The 23,954-nt window shown below is 38.0% G+C and overlaps 2 protein-coding genes across 2 annotated transcripts in view; one reads left to right on the forward strand and one right to left on the reverse strand.

Annotated features, from left to right (window-relative positions):
* Window positions 1-2,813: 2,813 nt before the first annotated feature.
* Window positions 2,814-6,343, reverse strand: isg20 (interferon stimulated exonuclease gene). The gene is made up of 4 exons (XM_051099022.1): window positions 6,280-6,343; window positions 5,204-5,874; window positions 3,575-3,775; window positions 2,814-3,453 (listed from the first exon to the last, which is right to left on the reverse strand). The coding sequence occupies exons 2-4, from the start codon at window positions 5,849-5,851 to the stop codon at window positions 3,265-3,267; spliced, it is 1,038 nt and encodes a 345-aa protein (XP_050954979.1). The 5' UTR covers window positions 5,852-5,874; window positions 6,280-6,343; the 3' UTR covers window positions 2,814-3,264.
* A 2,368-nt stretch (window positions 6,344-8,711) lies between these two features.
* cacna2d4b (calcium channel, voltage-dependent, alpha 2/delta subunit 4b) overlaps window positions 8,712-23,954 on the forward strand; it is a 48,480-nt gene continuing 33,237 nt past the window's right edge. Inside the window, exons 1-7 of the mRNA XM_051099809.1 lie at window positions 8,712-9,453; window positions 12,058-12,139; window positions 12,276-12,392; window positions 12,515-12,574; window positions 13,272-13,434; window positions 14,684-14,815; window positions 15,639-15,699. Coding sequence (XP_050955766.1) covers window positions 9,353-9,453; window positions 12,058-12,139; window positions 12,276-12,392; window positions 12,515-12,574; window positions 13,272-13,434; window positions 14,684-14,815; window positions 15,639-15,699 — 716 coding nt within the window. The 5' untranslated portion in view covers window positions 8,712-9,352. The remainder of the gene's footprint in view (window positions 9,454-12,057; window positions 12,140-12,275; window positions 12,393-12,514; window positions 12,575-13,271; window positions 13,435-14,683; window positions 14,816-15,638; window positions 15,700-23,954) is intronic.

The raw sequence follows: 23,954 nt of genomic DNA on the forward strand, positions 1-23,954 counted from the left end.
AGCATTTGAGATTAAAAAGTATTTAAATTGTATTTTTTTAATGAAATAATAAGACCCTTCTTCCTCGGCTGGGATCATTTAGAACCGCATTTGGGATCATTTGAAGCCGCATTTAAACTGCATTTTGAAAGTTCAAAATCGGGGCACCATATCCGTCCATTATATGGAGAAAAATGCTGAAATTTTTCCCTCAAAAAACATAATTTCTTTACAACTAACAAAAGAAAGACATGAACATCTTGGATGACAAGGGGGTGAGTACATTATATGTGAATCTTTGTTTTGGAAGTGGACTTCTCCTTTAATTATGTGTTCTGAGTTTATCACACCACAAAAAAATGTTTTATTAACCACCCAGCCAAATTTGAATGATCAAAAAGCGCAAGTGCATAAAATAGACCATCAAAATCTTGAAAAAAGAAGCAGTATCCGTCTTATTTTTCAACAAGGAAGCTAGCTAATGAGCAAGACTTCTGGTTCATTAGCCGCTACAGACTGTTGTCACAACATGTCAGCATAAACAATGCCACTGAACCAAACAGAACTCACATATTTTGCTGATTATTGCTGCTGAAAATGGTTAATTGTTGTTATGTTTTGGGCTGTGCTAATTGGTCGGACCGGGAAAAGATTTGGAGTACTATAGACAGCCAAAAGTTATAACAAATTAAGGAGAAGAGTGCAAAAAACTGTCTGAGGAAAAGGTGTTTGTGGTTGGCCAAACTAAACCAGGATTGCCAGGGCAAGAATCTTGACTACATTTGTGTTTCTTCTTATCATTTCTGGTCAGGTAGGTGAAATATTAGGCTAATAGTTTAATGAATACTGCTTGTACGTACAGTCATGGCCAAAAATATCAGCACCCCTGCAATTCTGTCAGAAAATGCAACACTTCTCTCAGAAAATGATTCCAATTGCAAATGTTTTGGTATTTACATGCTTATTGTTTTAGTTTGCACTGCAACAGAACTCAAATTTCATACAGAACTCAAAAATGGACTGGACAAAATTATTGGCACCTTGTCAAAATTGTAAGAAATAATTGCTTTTCAAGCATGTGATGCTCCTGAACATTGTATTTAGACACACATGTGGCAAGTAACAGGTGTGGGCAATATAGTAATCACACTTGCAACCAGTTAAAATGGAGAAAAGTTCACTCAATCTTTGTGTTGTGTGTCACACTGAGTATGGAGAAAAGAAAGAAGTGTAGAGAGTTGTCTGTGGATTTGAGAGAAAAAAATGTGGAAAAACGTGGACAATCTCAAGGCTACAAGTCCATCTCCAGAGATCTTAATGTTCCTGTGTCCACAGTGTGCAATATCATCAAGAGGTTTACAGTCCATGGCATTGTAGCTAACCTCCCTGGACGTGGACGGAAGAGCAAAATTAATGAAAAATTACAACGAAGGATTGGATAAAGAACCCTGATTAACTTACGAACAAATTCAAGCTGATCTGCAAACACAGGGTACAATCTGTTGCCATCTGAATGAAAAGGGACTCTATGGTAGGAGACCCAGGAGGACACAAAGGCATAAACAAGCAAGACTGGAGTTTGACAAAACTGCTGTGACAAAACCACAATCCTTCTGGGAGAACATACTATGGACAGATGAGACAAAAGTAGAGCTTTTTGGTAAAGGACATCATGGCACTGTTCACAGAAAAAGAAATGAGGCCTTGAAAGAAAAGAACACAGTCCCTACAGTCAAACATGGTGGAGGCTCAAAGATGTTTTGGGGTTGGAAAGGAAAGGAAAGGAAAGGAGATGACTTGTGGCCAAGTATGGTGATCGGAATTTGTGCTCTGGGTCTTCCAGCAGGACAATTACCCGAAACACACTTCAAAAAGCACTCAGAAATGGTTACAAACAAAGTGCTGGAGAGTTCTCAAACGGCCAACATTGAGTCCATATCTGAATCCCATAGAACACCTGTGAAGAGATCTCAAAATCTGATCCTTCAAATCTGAATGACCTGGAGCAGTTCGCAAAAGAAGAGTGGTCCAAAATTCCAGTGGAGAGGTGTAAGAAACTCATTCATGGTTACAGGAAGCGAGTTATTTCAGTTATTTAAGGGTGCCAATAATTTTGTCCTGAGCATTTTTTGGATTCTGTGTGGAATTGTATCAGATTTTACTTTTCTTCTCTGTTTTTTTGTGATGTTCCAATGCAAACAAAAATTTTTTAAAAAAAAAAAATAAACATGCAAGTACCAAAACATTTGCAACTGCAAAAATTTTCTGAGAGAAGGGTTGCATTTTCTGACAGAATTGCGAGGGTGCCAATATTTTTGGCCATGACTGTATCTTTACCACCTATTAACTTTAGTTTGTCAAAGTATTGTGCCCTTTCCTGCTTACTAAGTCAATTCTCTTTATGATTTGGCAGCTTCCACAGTTTTTTTCCATGGTTTAGACAGCATAAATCAGCAGTACAACGTATTGAGTAGCACATTTACCATGCAATCAATGGTGTTGTTTAAATCAGAGTATCTCCAATATGGCCACGCATCCAGTTAACTGAACAAACCTTAACCTTAAGAAGAATAACGAAGTGCAGTAAACGGTTTGCACTACCATCAAGTGTGCTCGTAACTAAGATAATACATTAAAATAAAAATTACAGTTCATTTTTATGAACTATCCCTTTCAATGCAGTTACATCTACTATTCAGTGAATTTTCTAGGTTAAATCCAGTCGTTTCAATAGTATCTGGAATTTTTGCAGTAGATTTTGCTCGTGTTCAAATTGGTCGCACAAATTTCATGCTTGATTTGACAGAAATGTGAGAAAAACGCTATATATTAATTATGAATTTGAGAAAAAATTTCCATAATCTTTATTTAAACAATTTTGTATTTAAATATTTCACATGACAGTACTTTCTGGATGAACAGCATTGTCAGTATGACAATATATGAGTGGTTAGCAGCATAATGTGGCATTAAAACATTACACCTTATTAACACTGACCATACAAATGAAAACTCACAATGGAGTTATTCCCTAAAATGCAGTCTGTGTAAATTCAATGACCTGTTATTTACTTTAATATTTAAAATCCATTAATAAACATTATAAATGCTCACAGAGTCAAAGTTTAAGTTATTTAAATAAACTTTTCAAGTGCCTCAAAGTGCAAGTTAAAGTTCTACAACATTTCCATATATTTCCTTATTGACTTAACATGTTCAAACAAGGTTTAAATAGCATTAAACAGCATTTCATTGAGGTTGTCATCATTATCCTGACTCTTGGTCTCATGGGCTGCAGTCCATTATGCTGTCTGGCCAGTACTGGTCCTGCATGTAGTGCTCAAGGTCGTCGCTGTGGTTTAAGGTATGGTCAGTGTTTGAATTCTTGGGCTTTTCCCACTGGTCCTCTACCAGCTTGTACAGGTCCATGGCAGCACGAGCATCCTCGACAGAGCAGTGACCCTTTTTGCCAACCTAAAAGAAATATCCAGTATGTAAACATTAAGAAGTATCTACAGTGAAAATGTATATACACTCAGTTTGATGTTCCAACTCTCATGAAACGATCTCATCTGCTGCACCTGTATGGTCTTACCTGTATGGTCCTATTGAGAAGCGTCTGAGACAGTTTCTTCAACGAGACGGAGCATCTAGTGGAGCCGTTATACAACTCTCGCAGCATTTTACTGGAACAGGTATCCCGAATCATTTGTCGTGGGACGGAAATGTTAAGAACCTGGAAATCATTAAATATGGCATGGCCTACAATAATCTTCCCTGTGAGGATGTTGACAATCTAAAAAAAGCAAGAAGGAGAAGAAAAACAAAAAAGCAGTGTTATTTCAGGGATATTCTAATATACATATAATATAATTTATATTATATTCTAATATTACATAATTTCTATTATACAGTATGCTTAAATGTTTTTTTAAATTACAAACATTTATACAGCTTTTATGGTTTTTAATTTATTGTCTTAACTGTATTAATTGTTATCAAAAGGTAACACTATACAGTATAATATGAAATAAAAAAAATAGAACCACAAAAAAAAGAATAATAGTAAGATATAATGCAACAAATTAGTTTTATTTATAACAGCCAACATTTGATACTGTAAATTATATGAAAGAAAACAAATTAAAAAAAACATTTTTAAAAAGTAAACTTTAAAATACTTAACAAAAAATTATTTTAAAATGTACAATTATATCTATTAAATACAATGTTACTAAACATTTTAGCTTAAACGTTAAATACGTTTATTTTATAAAAAATATATAGTTTTATAATTATAGTATTTAAAATGTGCTATTATTTGTTATTTAATTTAGAATCAATATAAAAATACAATCCATAAAAATCAATATTTTTAAAAAGTAAACTTTACCATACTTAAAAATAGAAGATTTTAAATTTTCAATTTATACATATTCCCTAAAATAAAGTCTGGGTAAATTCAGAAACCTGTTATTAACTTTAATATTTAAAATTCCTTAACATTATCAACTTTAACAGTCAAAGTTTAATAAAATAAACTTAAATATTTCTAAAAAGTAAACTTTACCACACTTTAAAAATTCTAATTCTTAAAATATACAATAATTAACTTACATTAATCAATTAATACAAATTCAGCATAAATTATATTAAATAATATTCCGTAAAAACAAAACAAAACAAACAAACAAACAAAAACATTTATATATACAGTAGTAACATTCAGGTATATTTATAGCAATAGCTAAAAATACATTGGGTCAAAATTATCGATTTTTCTTTTAAGCCAAAAATCATTAGGATATTAAGTAAAGTTGTTTTATTATAATATTTCATAAATTTCTCACGATAACATATCATCTAACCATATCAAACCTTAGCTTTTTTTTTAGTAATATGCATGGCTAAGAACTTCATTTGGACAATCAGACCCTCAGACTTTCAAATAGTTGTATCTTAACCAAATATTGTCCAAACCATACATCAATGGAAAGCTTTCAAATATAAATATAAATATAAATCTCAAATATAAATTTCTCAAAAATAAATCTAAAAATTGGCCCTTATACATACACACACACATATAAAGAATATTTTGACTGGACAGTGAAAATATTGGCAAGGCAAGTATACATCTGAACTACTAAAAAAAGCAAATCAAATAAAAGCACATGAACACAAGCTTGCATATACAGTGCAGTTCCATATAGTGCCTCCTCACCTCATTCTGAGCGTCTTCAAAAGCCTCTGCCTGTTCTAGATGATGTTTCCTAATGCCACTCCATCTGGTGCGGTAGTTTGTGACTGGATGCAGAGGTAATATATATTTATCATACAAAACACTCCCATCATAATTTACTATACTGCAGCGTGCCACTTCATTACGCTTTCCGCCAGGTCCAGTCCCAACCATTTCACAGTCCATAGCTACAATCCTAGAGTGGTCTATTCCCACACATGGCGAACTCCTGCCACTACAGGGAGGGCTGGATTCCGACGAAAAGCCACTATCCACCTCCCAGCTGTCAGTGAGAGGTAATGCAACCATAGCCTCATCTCTCAGTGATTGAGCGGTTATTCTGGGCCTTTTGAATTGCACATGATTTGCCTGTTCAGATACAGAATCTGAAACATCGTGATGTTCAACACACTCCGTCTTGTTTTCCAAAAACTCATCTAACTTTCTTTTCATTCCTCTTTTCAGTTCAAATGACACTTCATGGAATCCAGTTCTGGATTTACTCCGTTTATTCTTTTTTCTTCGTCTTTTAGCATTATGACAAATAGTGCTTGCTTCTTTGTTGGTGCCTGACAAGATATTTTGATCCACACAATTGCTGGAAGAGTATCCCCAAGATGAAGTAGACATTATGTCACCATGTAGTTTTACAGCTGTCAAAAAAGAAGATACTTATTCATTCAAACATCAAGTTACAGTATCCTAACTGACAAATAAAACCCAAGGTGGAATACGAAAGAATTAAAACAGCTGGCAAGTTACTAAGTTAAGATATATGAACATTATTAACTCTACATTTGACTATATAACTAATTCATCTAAGGAAAGATGATCTTAAAACGGTAGTTATTTACTGCTATAACGCTATATTTAAGTCGTAATCGTGATCATTCGGTATAGTAGCTTAGCACTAACTAGCTAGCCATTTAGCCAAGAAACAATAACGTATTATGCCGCGTTTTACACTTAATAACAATACTAGCCCTAAACAATATTACACTGCAAATTATTCGAACAAAAAGGCTTAATACTTCGGTAATTTACACAGTAGTTCATACCTCTGCGTACACGTGGATCCGGGTGAGAAGCAGGGCTGCGAGAGCATGCCTTGACAAGACCCAAATCCAGCGATTTGATTGGCCAATTCGTTTCTACAGTCTTGCACTCTGATTGGTCAAAACAAATGCCAGTGCAGCAGAGCTCCTCCCCTATTGGTCCTTAAAGCGTTCGTTGAAAATATTGATTGTTTTGTTGTGGAAATCGATGTGTGGACTGCGGAATTACGATAGAGAGCGTTTTTATCAATGGAAGTCAACTGGATTAGTACGCTAAATAAACTGCTAATGAATAAACGACAATAATACCAAATATCAATACAATCTGAAGGAATTTGACAGCTAGCAAGATACTAAGTTCAGAAACATAGGCTTTATATTTGACTACTAGATACAGAATTCATCAAAAAGTTTTTTATTTGTCTATATTAATGTGATATTGTAATGAATTTGAGCATTGAGAACAACGTTTTAAGTATTCAATTATGATCTTGATATGCTGTGTTTTGTGTCTGAATCGTCTTTAACATTTTGCTTGTTTCTTTTATTCCCAGATAACATGTTCAAGAGGGAAATCAAGGCATATTTTTTCCCTCTGAGATGATGACAACAATAAATGGTGGTAAATGGAAACATCAAAATACCTGACTGTATGACCTGTATGACTTTTTTTCTTCAATAGGAAGCAAAAAGAACAATTACAGCCTGAATAAAATACTGGTTGCTCTTCTTACAGTTGACTAACGTTTACATACACATCTCTTTTTAAAATTTCCTATTTTAGTATGGAGTAAATTGGTATTGATATTCTATTGTAACAGCAAAATGAATGACAAACATCCTGAGGTACCTGTAATCATGCTGCAAAGTCAATAAAACAATAAAACAATACACCTTGCAGAATCTGCAAAATGTTAATTTTTATACCGAAATAATAGAAAGAGGATTTTTTTTTAATACTGCTCTGAATAAAATACTTCACACACTGTAAAAGAGAAAATAATAGTTGAATATATAAAAATGACCCTGTTAAAAAGTTTACATACAATTGATTCTTAATACTGTGTTGTTACCTAAATAATCCACAGCTGTGTGTGTGTGTGGTTTTTTTTTTCCCTTGTTTGTCCTGAACAGTTAAACTGCCTGTTGTCTTCAGAAAAATCCTTCAGGTCCCACAAATTCTTTGGTTTTTCAACATTTTTGTCTATTTGAACCCTTTCCAACAATGACTGTATGATTTTGAGATCCATCTTTCCACAATGAGGACAACTGAGGTACTCATATGGAACTATTACGGATGGTTAAAATGGTTTAAATGCTCACTGATGCTTCAGAAGGAAAAAACAATGCATTAAGAGCCTGTGAAAACTTATTGAATTTGTAGATCAGGGTAAATTTAACTTATTTTGTCTTCTTGAAAACATGTAAGAATCTTCCGTAGCTTTTGAAGAGCAGTACTAAAAGAAAAACGATATTTAGGCAAAATAAGAAGAATGTACACGTCTTCATTCTGTTCAGAAGTTTACACTTTCAGGCTCTTAATGCATTGTTTTTTCTTGTGAAGCATCAGTGAGCATTTGAACCTTTTGTAGTAGTTGCATACGAGTCCCTCAGTTGTCCTCAGTGTGAAAAGATGGATCTCAAAATCATACAGTCATTGCTGGAAAGGGTTCAAATACACAAAAATGCTACAAAAAACCTAAGAAAACAGCTGTGGATCATTCAGGTAACAACACAGTATTAAGAATCAAGTGTATGTAAACTTTCAAACAGGGTCATTTTTATAAATTCAGCTATTATTTTGTTTTGTGGACTATATGTAAATGTCTTTTATGTGAAATATCTTATTCAGGTCAGCACTAAATAATAAATAACATGCATTTTGTATGATCCCTCTTATTTTGGTAAAAAAACTAACATTTTGTAAATTTTGCAAGGTGTATGTAAACTTTTGACTTTAACTGTATATACTGTGGATCTCACATGATATACAATTCAAGGAAATATTATTTTCTGATTTATAGAGTTGTTTGCTGCTTATAAAGCTTATTTGTTAGAGAGCAAAAGGTGGACAACTTAGCTCCTGAGCAAAAGTCACATGACAGATAGTAAATAACAGTATAACGTTCACTTTTATTTTCTTTCAGATACAATGAACAGGATCTGGAGCTTTTTAGCTTTAAAAAACAAAAAAAAAATCATAAACTATTCTTCAAAAGCTGCAGAAAGAAAGTCATACAGGTTGGACGGATCATCACGAAGTTGCCTGTATATCATCAGTCATGTATATCCCCACTAGATGGCCTTGTCCTTCTACAAACCACAGCTGTTCACTTACACTGATTGGATGGACATAGGCCAACCTCCTGAAATCACTACTAATCCTCTTAGTGACAACAAAACTCTTACTCGCCCAATCCGCTGCGTCTCTCCAGTGTGCCCACCCTTTTCTCCTCTCTCCATCTCCCCTCCCCACGCTTATGAACCCACTGTGTGGAGAGATTGTAATCCAAGTGGATTACACTGTAAATTGGGTGATGGAGGATTGGATGCTCTGGAAGTGAATCTCAGCTGCAGCAGTGTGTTTGTGTTTGCTTGATTTATATATTATAACCGGGATTATTTCATGCCAAGAACATGGAACTTTGGAGAACATCTTTCAGGTGTGATGTTGTGCAGATGATGTGATGGAGAACATCTTCAAACACTGATATCATGTTCACCTGAGTTCAACACGAAGAACGAAGAACCTAATGATAACATTAAGTGGATTACTTGGATTATCGGTATCATCCTGAATATGAGAAGCGCTGATTACTCCATGCAGCTCAGTGAGAGTTTGAGAAGTTTCTGGAAGATCTGAGTATGATCAGGAGTTCGCTAACGTGGATCACCAGGCCCTTCAAGAACTTTTGGATGTGTGAGTTCAGTTGATGAGGAGCTCAGAAGGGTCGTAATAGACGTTCAAAACTAGGCCAACATGAATGGAAGTGAGAGCAATGGACGTTGGGTTTTAGTCGTCCTACTGGAGTAGTGGATTCTCAGGACCTTCTTCTCAAGGATAGATGTCAGCATCATGTATAACATCAGAGGGTCTTCTTGGGTCACGTTCTTCATGGTCTACACAGGCTGGCTGTGTATCTTTACACATGCTCAAATGAAGATTCCACCTGAGACGTAAGATTCACCTTCATTTCAGATGTTTAGCACCTTAATTTTGTCAAAAACTGCCTTTGTTTGACGTGTTCCCAGGTGAAAATTACTGTTGATGATGTTTTGGTTTCTGCGTGTTACTATTCTGTTTTATTCAACCATGGTTTTGCTAGATGCATGTAAGACCAGACAGACTATTTCAGGGTCTAATTTGCACTGTGGCGTCTTCAGTTCCGTGCACATTAGAAATTCAAATGAGACAGGAAGAGGAATTGCTCTGAGAGTTGTGTGAGCATTTTTAGTAATTCCCTGATTCCCCGAGTTTGTTGAGGTGTAAAATTCAGTTCTCATGAGGCTTGGAAGTCATTCAGTGCAATAGCAGATGGCAGACACTATTCGACATACGTAAGCGGCAGTGAAAATATTTTAAGATGGAGACGTGAAGATAATTTGGTGATATGTTTCCCTCATTAATTACTAATACAGAAAACAATATATATATATATATATATATATAACAATAAATATAAACAAAATAGTTAAATAATTACAAAAAAAACCTAATGCTTTTTTAAAGGGACAGTTCACCCAAAAATGAAAATTCTGTCATCATTTACTCACTTTAATGCTGTTCCAAACCTGATTTTCTGACAATATTTTAAAGAATTTTTGGTAACCAAACCAAAATTGTAAAAAAATCTCAAAATATCTTCTTTTATGTTTCACCAGATAAGATAGCCATACATGTTTGGAACAACATAAGGGTGAATTTAAATTTTTTGGTGAACTATTTTTTTTATTTAAATTCTGACTGGACCTATGAAAACAAACAAACTGAAACCATGTCAGATTTGTTTGTTCTGTGAACTTCTTTGGTTATTTCTTCTGGACATTGTCCACTAGCAGGTTAATATTCTGGCTTGAAGTGGTACTGTCAGCAGATACACTCACTCATACCATTAATAATGCCTTCTGGATACCAGCCAGAGACACAAGCTAGTTCACAGATGGTCATACAGGCCAGGTCCTGTGGACACACAGGAATATCACAGGCTTTGAGCCCTTCCCTGAGTGCCACTAACATTATTCTCATGCATCATAATTTGACTTTCATTATTTGTACTAGACTAGCTCAGCTTGTAAGACCAAGCATATTTCATAGCTGTGTGAGTGCATCTGTGTTTTAGGGATTTATTGCTAAAAACAGTTTTATCTTGGCCTTAATCCCTATATTTATTTTTAGATTTGGAGATTTATATAACTACAACAATTCAAGGACAAATTGTTCTGTTGCAGCACTAGTCCACTTTAAAAAACTCACCAAGGCTGCATTTGAAAAATGCAGTAAAAACAGTAATATTGTGAAATATTTTTACAAATACAAAGAACGTTAAAAATGTTTTCTGTTATAATATATTTTAAAATGTAATTTATTCCTGTGATGGAATAGAAAATTCGAAAGAACAGCATTTAAAATAGAAATCATTAAAAGGATACTGTCACTTTTGATCAATTTAATGTCTCCTTGCTGAATAAAAGTAATAATATCTTACTGAAGTAAAATCTTACTGAGGCTGTATATATAATATACTGTATAACATGGTATATTTATGCTTAAATCTTGCTTACACAGGGAAAAATATCTGTCTTCTTCCTTGTCTGTCAACTTATTTTTAACTTACCGAGGATTTCCCTTGCTGTAATAGTTTCAGCGTCCTCAACATTGCCAAACTATTAACATAATTCCTCAGCCTCCCTGATGATCCCAGACTCCTTCAGGTCAATCGAGATGCTTCAACAAATGACTGTTGACAGACTCAGTTCAACATTAAGACAGCCTGACCTAGAGCTCACCTCTTATTATGACAAAATGCTGACAAGGCTTTTTATATGACCAAAACAATGTTTCATTTATTATTTTGTGCATTGTACATCAAGAATGTATAGTATATTTGTGGTCTTTATATTATTTACAGTGACCTCATATGTACCTTTGATGATTGTTTGTGTTTGGATTGGCTTTCGCTTGTCTGCATTCACTGTCAATAGTCAGAGATCAATAGATTACTTGGAATCCTATCAAGTGATTATGGGCCACCTGCAAACTAAGACAGCTATCTATATTTAAAGACTGGGAATAAAAACTTTTAAGCGTAAAACTTTTTTAATGTAAACTTTTGAAAATAATATATGAAGTTTATCTGGGTAAATTCAGACATTCAGATTTGGGGTCGACCGATATGTGTTTTTCTGGGCTGACGCCGATACCGATTATTACAGCTCAATTAGACCATAACCGATATTTTGAACCGATACGTGTCTGGTGTAAGAAATAAAATTAATGTCAAAATTAGGAATAACAAGGGCTCTGACAAAAACTTTGCTTAAATGCTTTTAAATTATTTTATCGGCAAACTTTTGAAAATTAAAATTATCGGCATTTTGAAAATGACCGATACCGATAACCATGAAAATGCTTAATATAGGTTATAGATAATTGGCCAGGCCAATAATCGGTCAACCCCTAATTCAACCCCTAAAAGATAAAATCTTTGCCGTTTATGCTTTTTTCAATAACTCCTGATAAACATCACACAGTTTGTGCTGATTGACTTTTTTTCATTTTAGGGTTCAAAAATGGGCCATCACCATTTCAGAGCAAATCAATGCAATTGCATCAAAATATTCAGGAGCTGCGCTATTACAAAAGGTAAATATCAATAAAAATGTAAAGCTGCCTTGTCATGATGCTTTATTTTTTGGATATTCACTCAGGAAAATGGTTTGCACATATTCCTAATAAAATTTCTCCAGAAATGCTAAAACGGTTCTCTTTTTATGTCTAGAAACTCAAAGATGTTGAGCCCATCATCAGAATAGAGGACGTGGATGGAGCACGAATAGTGCTGGACTTTGCAGAGGAAATTGAAAGAATGCTTGGCAGCAAGATGAAGTCTGTGAAGGTCAGTGTAAAGCGCTTATTATTTTTTAAATTATGTCTAGGCCTTACTGGTGTTATTGTATAAGGAGCTTTGGTTTTAACTTAAAAAATGCATTAAAATAATGCTGTTCATTTTGTCATCAGAGGCTCGCAGACACAGCTGAGGACGCTGACCTTTATCATGAATATAATGCATCTCTACGGGTAATAAAATTTGCGATTTGGTTTTTAAACTTGTTTGTAAAAATTATGCAATAAATGTCATGCACTAAAAGGTTAGTTCATCCAACCTCATGTCATTAATTACTCACCCTCATGTCGTTTCAAACCCGTAAGATCTTCGTTCATCTTTGGAACTCAAATTAAGATATTTTTGATGAAATCCGATAGCTTTCTAACCCTGCATAGACAACAATGCAACTGACACATTCAAGGCCCAGAAAGGTAGTAAGGACATCTTTAAAATAGTCCATGTGACATCAGTGGTTCAGCCTGCTTCAGCAGAACCACACGCATGCATGGAAAGGGAAGAAATGCTTGAATGAAGTTGTTATTTTTGTTTTCTTTGTGCACAAAAAGTATTCTCGTCGCTTCATAAAATTACGGTTGAACCACTGATGTCACATGGACTTTTTTAACAATGTCCTTACTACCTTTCTGATGCTTGAACGTGGTAGTTGCGTTGCTGTCTGTGCAGGGTCAGAAAGCTCTCGGATTTCATCAAAAATATCTCAGTTTGTGTCCTGAAGATGAACAAAGGTCTTACAGGTTTGGAACGACATGAGGGTGATGACAGAATTTTCACTTTTGGGCGAAAATTCAAACTCAATTATAGTTCATTAAAATAATATATTAAATTATGTCATTTAAATGCAAATATTGTATTTTTTATTTTTGTCAGTTTGACTACTTTAATTCATTATTGGTGAATACTATGGATGAAGAGGGAAATTTCATTGAACTTGGAGGCGAATTTCCATTGGAAGAGAATGAACATTTCAACAAGCTTTCAGTCAACACTTTAATGAGTGACATCCAAGTTCCCACTAATGTCTACAACAAAGGTATGATAGCAATAATGAAAATCTCTATGGACTTCAAGTCTTTAGTCAGTATATATGTGACCCTAGACCGCAAAACCAGCCATAAGGGTCATTTGAAATGAATAAATAAGCTTTCCATTTATGTATGGTTTGTTAGGATAGGACAGTATTTAGCCAAGATACAGCTGACTGGTTTTGTGGTCCAGGGTCACATTTAAAGCTTCACTTGATGGCAATTACTTCTGATTTGTGTGCTTAATTTATAAGGGTTGCGTTTTCATGGTGAATTAATTAAAAACTTCAAAATTTAAAGTCAAGTCACCTTTATTTATATAGCACTTTTAACAATACAGATTGTGTCAAAGCAGCTTTACAGTGTTTTTTAGTATTCATCATCCTTTCCTATCAAAATGCTTGCTACGGATGTGAAAATGCAGAAAATCAAACCTGATCCGAACTTTTTTATGACGGACAAAAGTTTTGAAGGCAGTGTGTAAACGTGATTGACAGATAATTACCACCTCTGTTTTCGCAAAATTTAGCAGTTAGAAATTAATCATCATCCAGTTTTTTTTATACCAACCATGCATTCTGTTTTCAAATTCGTGTTTCGCCGGGCTGTGAAGAAATATAGAGCTGAGTATCATCAGCATAACAGCGAAAGCTAACATCATGTTTCCTGATGATATCTCCCAAGGGTAACGTGTAAAGTGTAAAAAGTAATGACCCTAGTACTGAGCCTTGAGGTTCTCCATACTGTAATTGTGATCGATATGATACCTCTTCATTCACTGCTACGAATTGATGGTGGTCAGATAAGTACAATTTGAACCATGCCAATGCACTTCCAATAATGGCAACATAATTTTCTAGTCTATTCAAGAGAATGTTGTGGTCGACAGTACTAATAGTGTGATACAACCATTATCAGATGATAAGAGCAGGTCATTTGTAACTCTATCGAGAGCAATCTCAGTACTATGATACAGTCTAAATCCTGCCTGGAAATCCTCACAGATGCCATTTTTCTCTAAGAAGTAACATCATTGTGAAGATGCTACCTTTTCTAGTATCTTTGGCAGAAAAACGAGATTCGAGATTGGTCTGTAATTAATTAATTCGGTGGGGTCAAGTTGTGTTGTTATTAAGAGGCTTAATAACAGCCAGTTTGAATGTTTTGGGGACATATCCTTTCAGTCCCCATTTTGTACAAAATGGAACATTTAAACATTTAAACTTTTAAAAAAATATTATGCGTTTTTATTTGCAGATCCAAACATTCTTAATGGAGTGTACATGTCAGAAGCCTTGAATGATGTCTTCATCAGTAACTTCCAGAAGGATCCCACGCTCACCTGGCAATATTTCGGCAGCTCAACTGGCTTCTTCAGACTTTATCCAGGTTTGAACAATTCTGTTTCATGAACATTGTTTAGTGTTGCTTAGTCCTTGAAAAAATAAACCTGGATTGTCTTAAAGGTATAATTCATGTCGTTCCAAACACCGATCGTTCATCTTCAGAACACAAATTAAAATATTTTTGATGAAAATCAAAAGCTTTTTGACCCTGCATAGACAGCAATGACAAAATGACAGAATTTTCAATTTTGGGTGAACTATCCCTTTAAATCTGCATTCTAACACTGTGTCTACACCGGACATGATCAGACAAAATACAGTAGAAACAGTTATAGTCATTGATGCTGTCTACACTGGAATCCAGTGCCAGGACACGCGACCTGGGTGGGGCTTGTATGATTCTCAAGGGGGGCTTTTTCAATTTTAATTGAAAGAATTATTGCCACGTTCCTTAAACACCAGTGCTTTAACAAACTCACTAACATCAGTGTGTATTTAACAAATGTATTTTTTACTAGTAATTAACTAAAGTGGAGTGGGTCAAATAGAATCTGAGGTGGTACAAATCAGGTCGGAGCGGTACCCCTCGGTTGAAATCGCATTTGCGTTTAAAATCGTATTCCAGAGGTGAAGGGGTCGGTCCTTCAGATAATTGCAGGGGGGGCTTCAGGGCGTCAAAGCCCCTGCCTAACGCCGGGCCTGCACTGGATGCAGCGCAATACGACAAATCCCCGACTGCTACCACATTCTATTTATTTGTGCTCACACAAAGTTCAAATGATTTGCAACGGTTGCTTTGTCGCGTCCAGTGTTGAAACGGTGTTATAGTAAAGATATTTAGTTTTGCTTGTCTTTGTACTTTTCAGGAATTAAATGGACCCCTGATTCCAACGGCGTAGTTTCTTTCGACTGCAGAAACAGAAATTGGTAAGAAAAAGTAATGCATTTCACCTAAAACCCAAATAGTGTTTGTTATCCTGCAGGTCTAAGTTCTTGGTGATGTTGATTCATTCATATGAAATAAAAATTTATGCCAGTTGACTTGGATTCAGCCAGGTCTTTTGCTGACCCAGTGTGCAGTGCAGGATAATCTGTGTGGATGCCACCCAAATGTCTGCTTGTGACTATGGTAGCGCAGCCAGTTAGGCCCTGATCCCACCAAAAGACTTTAATCTCATTCTTAAGTGGTTAGCAGCTCAACGGCCAGGTTAGTAGGACTGACACAGGCTCCATATGTGACTGTTTATACAGAGGCAACTGATTGCAATGAATCTGAATAAACACCAGTACAAAAACACTGTAATTTTGACAGGAGACACTACTGGATTTACATCACTGGTGTTAAGTTTTTACTTTGTGGACATTTGCTTTTTTGTTTACTTTTGCAGGCCTAAATAGGACTGAGAAAATTATACCGTATTTCTATGTTTCAGTCTTTTGGCCATATTTGAGATACCATACAATTGGATATGTATGTGTTTGCACTGAAATGGCTTAAAATGTTGATTTTTTTTAAAACACCATAATTTCAACCTCATTGTAAAAACAAACAAACAAATGAAAACGTATTGACAATTTTCTGCGAGGACATTATCCAGTAATTTTACAGAAATTTCCATTAAACCTAAAACACAACACAATAAAGTAAAAATACGAAATACATGTAAAGCACCTGTTAAAAAAAAGCAATACAGAAATTCTTTCATATTAATATAGTGCATTGTTCCCTAATTTATGGATTTTTTTTTAGGAGTGCAAGGCATTTTTGCCAGAGGCATGTTTAATGTTACACCAAAAAACAAACAAACAAAAAAAAAACAGTACTATGTAAATGTTTAACTAAAACAGTAAAAATCTAGTTATATATAAATAATTAGAAATAGTCATATAATTTTTGGACTAAATGAACACAATATTAAAATAACATTTATAATTTAATTATATTTATTTTATATATATTTTTTAGTTTTATTTTCATATTTTTTATTTTTTATACAAACAAATATATTACATATATTAATATATTTTTACTAAATGTTTAATGTCACACCAAAAAAATGTCAAAAAAGTACTGCTTTAGAAATGTAAAAATGTACAGTTTGAGTAAAAATGTTTTAGTCAAATGTTTGTTTAACTAAAACAGTAAAAATCTAGTTAAAATAATAAAACTATTAGAAATATGCATATTTTTATTTAACTAAATAAACATATTAATTATGTAATTATATTCTATTTATTATATAAATATTTATTTTTTGTTTTTATTTTTATACAAAAATATTATTAAAAAGCAATAATTACCTACATTTCATAAATTACTACTAGATTTTTACCAAATGTTTAATGTAAAAAAATACTGTTTTAAAAATGTAAAATATACTGTTTTAGTAAAAATGTTTTAGCCAAATGTTTGATGTTTAATTAAAACAGTACAAATCTAGTTAAAAATAATAAAACTCTTTAATAATAAGACACATTATTTTTTTCACTAAATGAACACAATATTAAAATTATATTTAAAATGTAATTATATTTTTTTATTTTATAAATAATTATTTTTTGTTCTTATGTTTATATATTTTTAATTTTTATACAAAAAATTATTAAAAATAAATAATTACCTACTTTACATATGTAACGCGGCCATAGATGGAGACGTAGGCGGGGGATCCATGCGCGGTCTTCCACTCGTCCCCTGCTCGAATCCTGATCAGGTTGTACGCCGAGCGTAAGTCCAGCTTGGTGAAGATCCGGGCGGATCGTAGCTGTTCCAAAGCTGATGGTACGAGGGGCAGAGGGTACCGGTACTTGACGGTGATCTCGTTCAGGCCGCGGTAGTCAATACAGGGGCGGAGCCCCCCGTCCTTTTTCTTCACAAAGAAGAAACCTGCCGAGGCGGGCGAGGTCGATGGTGCGATGAATCCCTTGGCCAGTTCCTCCTGGATGTAAGAGTTCATGGCCTCGGACTCGGCCCGGGACAGGGGAAATACCCGCCCGCGGGGTGGTGACGTTCCTGGGACGAGATCGATGGCGCAGTCCCCGGGTCTATGAGGCGGCAGGCGGGCAGCCTTAGTGCGGCTGAAGGCTTCAAGCAGGTCAGAGTAATCCGAGGGGATTGTGTTGGAGGTGTTGTCAGGAGGTGGAGATGCTCGTGGAGGGACGACAGTGCTCAGACAGTGCTCTTGACAGTAAGGTGACCAGTGGGTGATCGTGCGAGCGGTCCAGGAGACGGAGGGACCATGTTGGTTGAGCCAGGGGTAGCCCAGGATGACGGGTGTCTGTGGTGAGGTGATGACGAAGAATCGTATGGTTTCCCGGTGTGAAGGCTCGATCTGCAGATGGATGTCGTCGGTGGTGAATTGAATCCTTCCGGATCCTAGTGGTCGCCCGTCGAGGGCGGCCACTGCCACATGAGGAGAGCAAGAGAGAAGAGGTAGATTATTAGATTTCACGAAGCCAGCATCAATAAAGTTTCCAGCCGCGCCAGAGTCAATCAAGGCGGTGGTATCCACACTGGTATCGTTGAACGTGAGCTTTATTGGGAGGTGACAACAGTTCGTAGGAGTTTTAAGGGGACTCACCGAAGGAGATGGACGGGGAGGTCGAGTAGGGCAGTTAGCCCGAATGTGGCCGGCCAGTCCGCAGTAAAGGCAAAGGTTGCCACGCAGCCGTCTCTCCCTTTCCTCCTGGGTTAGCTTAGTGGCCCCTAGCTGCATGGGTTCTGGGGCGGGCTCGCCGGTGAGGGTTCAAATCAAATCAAATCAAATTTTATTTATATAGCGCCAACAACCAAAAAGGTGCCCAGGGCGCTTTCCAGGAGAAAAACAAGACTCACAGTAGACCACAATAAATAGAAACACCAATGTACATAAAACAGCAATCGAGTCAGTGACTATGTATCGAAAGCTTGTCTAAAAAGATGTGTCTTCAACTGTGATTTAAAAACACACAAATCAGTGTTGTTTCGAAGCTGTTCCGGAAGTGCGTTCCACAGCTTTGGGCCCTGGATGGCAAATGACCGGCCTCCAAACTTTTTGTAATTAAACTTCGGCATTACCAGCGCGGTGTGTTCAGAGGAGCGCAGAGTTCTGGCTGGTTGATAGACCATTACCAACTCCGCGAGGTAGACAGGGGCCAGACCATTAATGGCCTTGAACACAAACATCAGGATCTTAAACTCCACCCTGAACCGCACTGGGAGCCAGTGGAGAGAGCGGAGGACTGGACTGATGTGAGAGCGTTTAGAAGTATTGGAGAGGAGACGTGCTGCAGCGTTTTGTACCAATTGAAGCCGATTGAGGAGTGACTGATTAAGTCCAGTATAGAGGGCATTACAGTAGTCAATCCGTGAGCTGATGAAGGCATGGACAGCCTTTTCAAGGTCAGCTCGGGACAGGAATGGTTTGACCTTACTGAGGAGCCTTAGCTGGTAAAAGCTTGCCTTCACGACTGCACTTATCTGTTTTCCAAAAATCATACCACTGTCAAAAATAACACCCAAGTTGCGCACTGCCGGAGCAAATTGAGGTGTTAGAGGACCAAAACTGGGGGAACTGTTGAGTGAGTCCGGGGTGAACAGGATATACTCAGTCTTTCCTTCATTCAAGTGAAGGAAATTCTGGGAAAGCCATTGTCTGATGTTGCGAATGCAGTTATGGAGAGGGTCCAGTGCAGAACGGTTACTCAGAACCATGGGGAGGTAGATCTGAAGGTCGTCTGCATAAAAGTGAAAACGGACATTGTAATTAGAGATGAGTTGACCAAGTGGCAGCATATAGAGCGAGAACAAAATAGGACCAAGAATGGATCCTTGAGGGACACCAGATAACAGAGGGGCGGGTGAGGAGAAGAACTCATTAAGCATAACTGAAAAGGTTCTGTTTGTGAGATATGATGAAAACCATCTGAGAACCATGCCCTGCAGTCCGACAATGTGTTGAAGTCGGGAGATGAGGACGTCATGATCCACGGTGTCAAATGCAGCGGTCAGGTCTAGTAACACCAAAACCACAGAGCTTTTACAATCCAGGGCTCCAAGAATGTCATTATGAACCCTAAGTAATGCAGATTCCGTGCTATGCCTAGACCTGAAACCAGACTGAAATTTATCAGCAATAGCGTGCAGTTGAAGATGAGACTGAAGCTGGGAGACAACGAGCTTCTCCATCAGCTTAGACAGGAATGGCAGATGAGATATAGGGCGGAAGTTGGACAGTATGGAAGGATCGAGGTTGGGTTTCTTTAGCAGCGGTCGAACAATGGCATGCTTGAGAGCAGTGGGAACAGTGCCCAAACTAAGACAACTGTTTATAAAGGAGACAAGGCAAGGGCCCACGATGTCAATAGCCTCCTTCATAATCCTAGCAGGAACAGCGTCTAGAGGGCAGATGGTAGCCTTCAACTCATGGACAGCTTTTTTGAGGTCCATAAGGGTAACTGTCTCAAAGTTCTCCAGCACACATTGCGCCGCTTGTGAGGGTATGACAACAGCAGGGACTTGTGTGATAGCTTGCCTAACAGACAAAACCTTGTCTAAAAAGTACTGTTTGAATGCGCTACAGGTGTCTTCAGATACATCATTCAAACCAACAAACACCGGATTTATCACAGAGTTAATAGTGCTGAACAGAATTCCAGGGCGATGGCTATTGCTGTTGATGAGATTTGAGAGGTACTGGCCTTTAGCTTCTTTCACTGCTCTCTGATAGGTGGACAAACTGTCTCTGAACATCTCCAGTGACACCTGCAGCCTATCCTTCTTCCATTTACACTCAGCCTGTCTACACCGATGCCTAAGGGCCCGAGTTGTATCATTGAGCCAGGGGTCTGATGGGCTTTTGGTACCCATTACCTTGTAGGGGGCAACAGAATCCATAATCTGGGAGCAAATGGTGTGAAAGGAGGAGAGGAAAAGGTCAGGACACAAAGGTGATGCCAAGTCAGCAGCAGAACAGAGATCAGAAGCAGTAAAGGCAGCAACAAAATCATCAACTGTAGAAGAAGTAATGATTCGCCGACGTTGGGGGGCAGTGGATGTGGGTGCAGGTGGAGCAGCACGTATGTCAAACCGTATGAGAGAGTGATCAGATACGGGAAAATCCAAAACCTCACAGATTGACACTGTCACCCCATGTGAAATGATAAGATCAAGGGTGTGACCTAACCTATGAGTTGGGCAGGAAATGGACTGGGTCAGGTCCAGTGAGTGGAGAAGTGCCTTAAAATCATTAGCAGATTTATCAGAGGGGCAACAAACATGAATGTTAAAGTCACCACAAATTAGGATGTTGTCAAACTTTGGCATGAACTCTGACAGAAACTCTGAAAAATCATTTAAGAAGTCCTTGTTTAATTTGGGCGGCCGGTAAATTATTACACATAAAATAGGACAGGGCAGTGTGAGTACAAATGCTTGTAACTCAAAGCTGGAGAACCCTCTAGTGGACAGCTGGCGACACTTCAATGACTGTCTGAATATGGTAGCTATCCCCCCGCCCCTACCCGTTTGTCGCGGAGTGTTTAAGTAAAAATAGCCAAAGGGGAGAAGTTCCGAAAAAGCACTGTCATCACCTGGACAGAGCCAGGTTTCAGTGAGGAAAAACAAATCCAAATTATGAGAGGTGATGGCATCATTGAGGACAAATGTTTTGTTATTGAGCGATCTGGTGTTACAAAGTGCCATACGGAACGAAGTCGAGTTGACAGGCGGCGATGTCACGCGAGGAATTGGACGGAGATTTCCTTGGACGCAGCACCGGGTGGATGTTTTTCCGCGGCGGGGACACGGAGATAAAACACCGGTGTCAGGGCCAACCAGCCGAAGCCACCGGTAACATTCCCGCGATCTTCCCGCACTGCCAAGCTCCAGTCGATCTCCACACCTCAGCGGCGAAGAATCCAGGCAAGTCCTCAGCCTGACATGTAACCCGCCTCTCCGACCGCGTCTTCTGCGGCGCTTTTTTGCCTGATAGCAGACAGACAGGGTGTCTCAGAGGAGGAGGAATTGATGTCAACAGTGGCGGTGGTAGTTTGAAAGACTCAGCGTTTAGGAGCCCAGTTGATGCAAAACGCAATTCCAGCAGCGTAGTCCGATCATAAACTATAGCCGGTGAAACGACAGCTAAAACAAACAATAAAAAACAGAGTAGCAAGTGGCACGCCAAACACAGCGGCGCCATCTTTGCCAGGGTTGACCTGAATACGGGTTGGAATGGTCGAACCGGCTTGCGAGACCTCATGAGGTTGTCTACTCTGATGGAGAGTTCAATGTACTGGTCCAAGGTAAGATCCTCATCCCGACAGGCCAGTTCCATCTGCAGGTCCGGGTGGAGGCCCTTGCGATAGTGGAGTTTCAACGGACCGTCGTTCCATCCACTCTGAGCGGCCAAGGTCCGAAAACTCAACGCGTAGTCCGCGGCGGTCCCTCTGCCCTGTCTCAAAGCCATGATCTGCTCGCCAGCATCTCCACTTTCCGTGCAGGGTTGGAAAACCTTCTTAAATTCCTGCAGGAAGTAAGCAAAAGACGAAAAGTGGGACGGTCCAGGCGCCAGACCGGCGTGGCCCACTCCAACGCTCGCCCGGAGAGAAGCGACGTGACAAAGGAGATCTTACACTCGTCGGTGGGGTAAAGATGCGGTTGCTGGTTGACAAATAACGAACATTGCAGAAGGAAGCCCTTACACTTGGTAGCAGTACCATCAAACTTCTCTGGAAAAGCTAGTCGCGGACCCGAAGTAACAGGCTGGGCACTCGGGGGGGGAGAAGCGGGCGGCGCCGCTGCCTGAAAGCCCTGCAGGGCTCTTACCAGCTGATCTGTGAGATCCGTGAGGCGATCCAACTGCCGTTCGTGTGCGAGCAGCCTTGAGGCCTGTGCGGATAACTCCGTCGTGAGGTGAAGCACGGTGGTTGATTCAGCTGGTGGCGCGTCCGTAGAAGACGCAGTCGCTGGATCCGTGGGCGGCGAAGTTTTCTGTAACGCGGCCATAGATGGAGACGTAGGCGGGGGATCCATGTGCGACGTGACTTTATTGTAGGCGAAGTCAAACAGGCGAGGGTCAAACAATAACAATCGGGAAGAGAGCAGGTGATCCAATACAACAACGTAAATCCAGGCAAAAGGTCAGGGGCAGGCAGCAAGAATCGTAAGGAGAATACACAGTCCAATCGGCAACGGGAAATCAACAAATGTAAAGGAAAAAACGCTCAGGATTGTTAGTATGCACTAGCCAAAACTTCGCGAGGAAGCCGCCGGCGCGGCGGCCTAAAATGGCCGACCGAGCGGAAGTGACCCGGGCGACCCGGAACCGGAAGGCGGGGTCCCAGGTACGGGATGATGGGGAATGTAGTTAAAAGTCCGGGGATGGCTCCCGCTGACGGCGACTAGAGGGAGCCACAGAGACCGCCGTGGTAACAACATAAATGACTCTATTTTTACTAAATGTTTAATGTCACTTAATTTAAAAAAAATTTGGATTTAAAAATGTAAAAATTTACTGTTGTAGCTAAAATGTTTTAGTCAAATATTTAATGTTTAACTAAAACAGTAAAAATCTAGTTAAAAACAATAAAACTATTTGAAATTGGCATATTATTTTTTCACTAAATGAACACAATATTAATATTACATTTAAAATGTAATTATATTTATTTTATATTAATTTTTATTTATATACAAAAAAATATTACTAAAAAGCAATAATTACCTACATTACTATATTTTTAAATTATCTAAAATAAATGCATTAAATGGCATGCGAGGACCTCTTTTAACCTTGTTGAGCCATTATTTAAACTCTTTGATTAACCAGTCAGATTTTTGAATCAGTGAAACAGACACTTTGAACTGATTCACGCTAGTGATGGGAAGTTCGGATCATTTTACCGACTCGGACCTTTGAGTCTTGTTCAGGAAAATGAACGAATCTTTTTTCGAGTCATTTCGTTAATTTCGTTCATTTTAGCAAAATATAATTCAAATGTTACTTCCCTAACACATCTACTGCTTACACAAACGTTGATCACACTACAAACAAGACAAAACTATAATGCAATTAGAAACAGAAAAGATTACTTCAGTGTTTACTTGGGTCTTTAGTCTATGATTAGCTCACCTCACCTCTTATCTGACAAGTTTTCGGGTTTGAGTCATTCGTTCATCACGTGACAGCCCCATAAGATGGGGC

The sequence above is a fragment of the Labeo rohita genome, chromosome 25 (genome assembly GCF_022985175.1).
Source record: "Labeo rohita strain BAU-BD-2019 chromosome 25, IGBB_LRoh.1.0, whole genome shotgun sequence".
NCBI lineage: Eukaryota > Metazoa > Chordata > Actinopteri > Cypriniformes > Cyprinidae > Labeo > Labeo rohita.

What these genes read in the sequence shown, in the direction of transcription:
- isg20 (XM_051099022.1), bottom strand. Translation starts at nt 5,851, where the DNA reads ATGTCTACTTCATCTTGGGGATACTCTTCCAGCAATTGTGTGGATCAA. An exon ending in TTGAAGACGCTCAGAATGAG is followed by an intron (nt 3,776 to 5,203) that starts GTGAGGAGGCAC and finishes TGCTTTTTTTAG; the next exon opens with ATTGTCAACATCCTCACAGG. An exon ending in TTCTCAATAGGACCATACAG is followed by an intron (nt 3,454 to 3,574) that starts GTAAGACCATAC and finishes TATTTCTTTTAG; the next exon opens with GTTGGCAAAAAGGGTCACTG.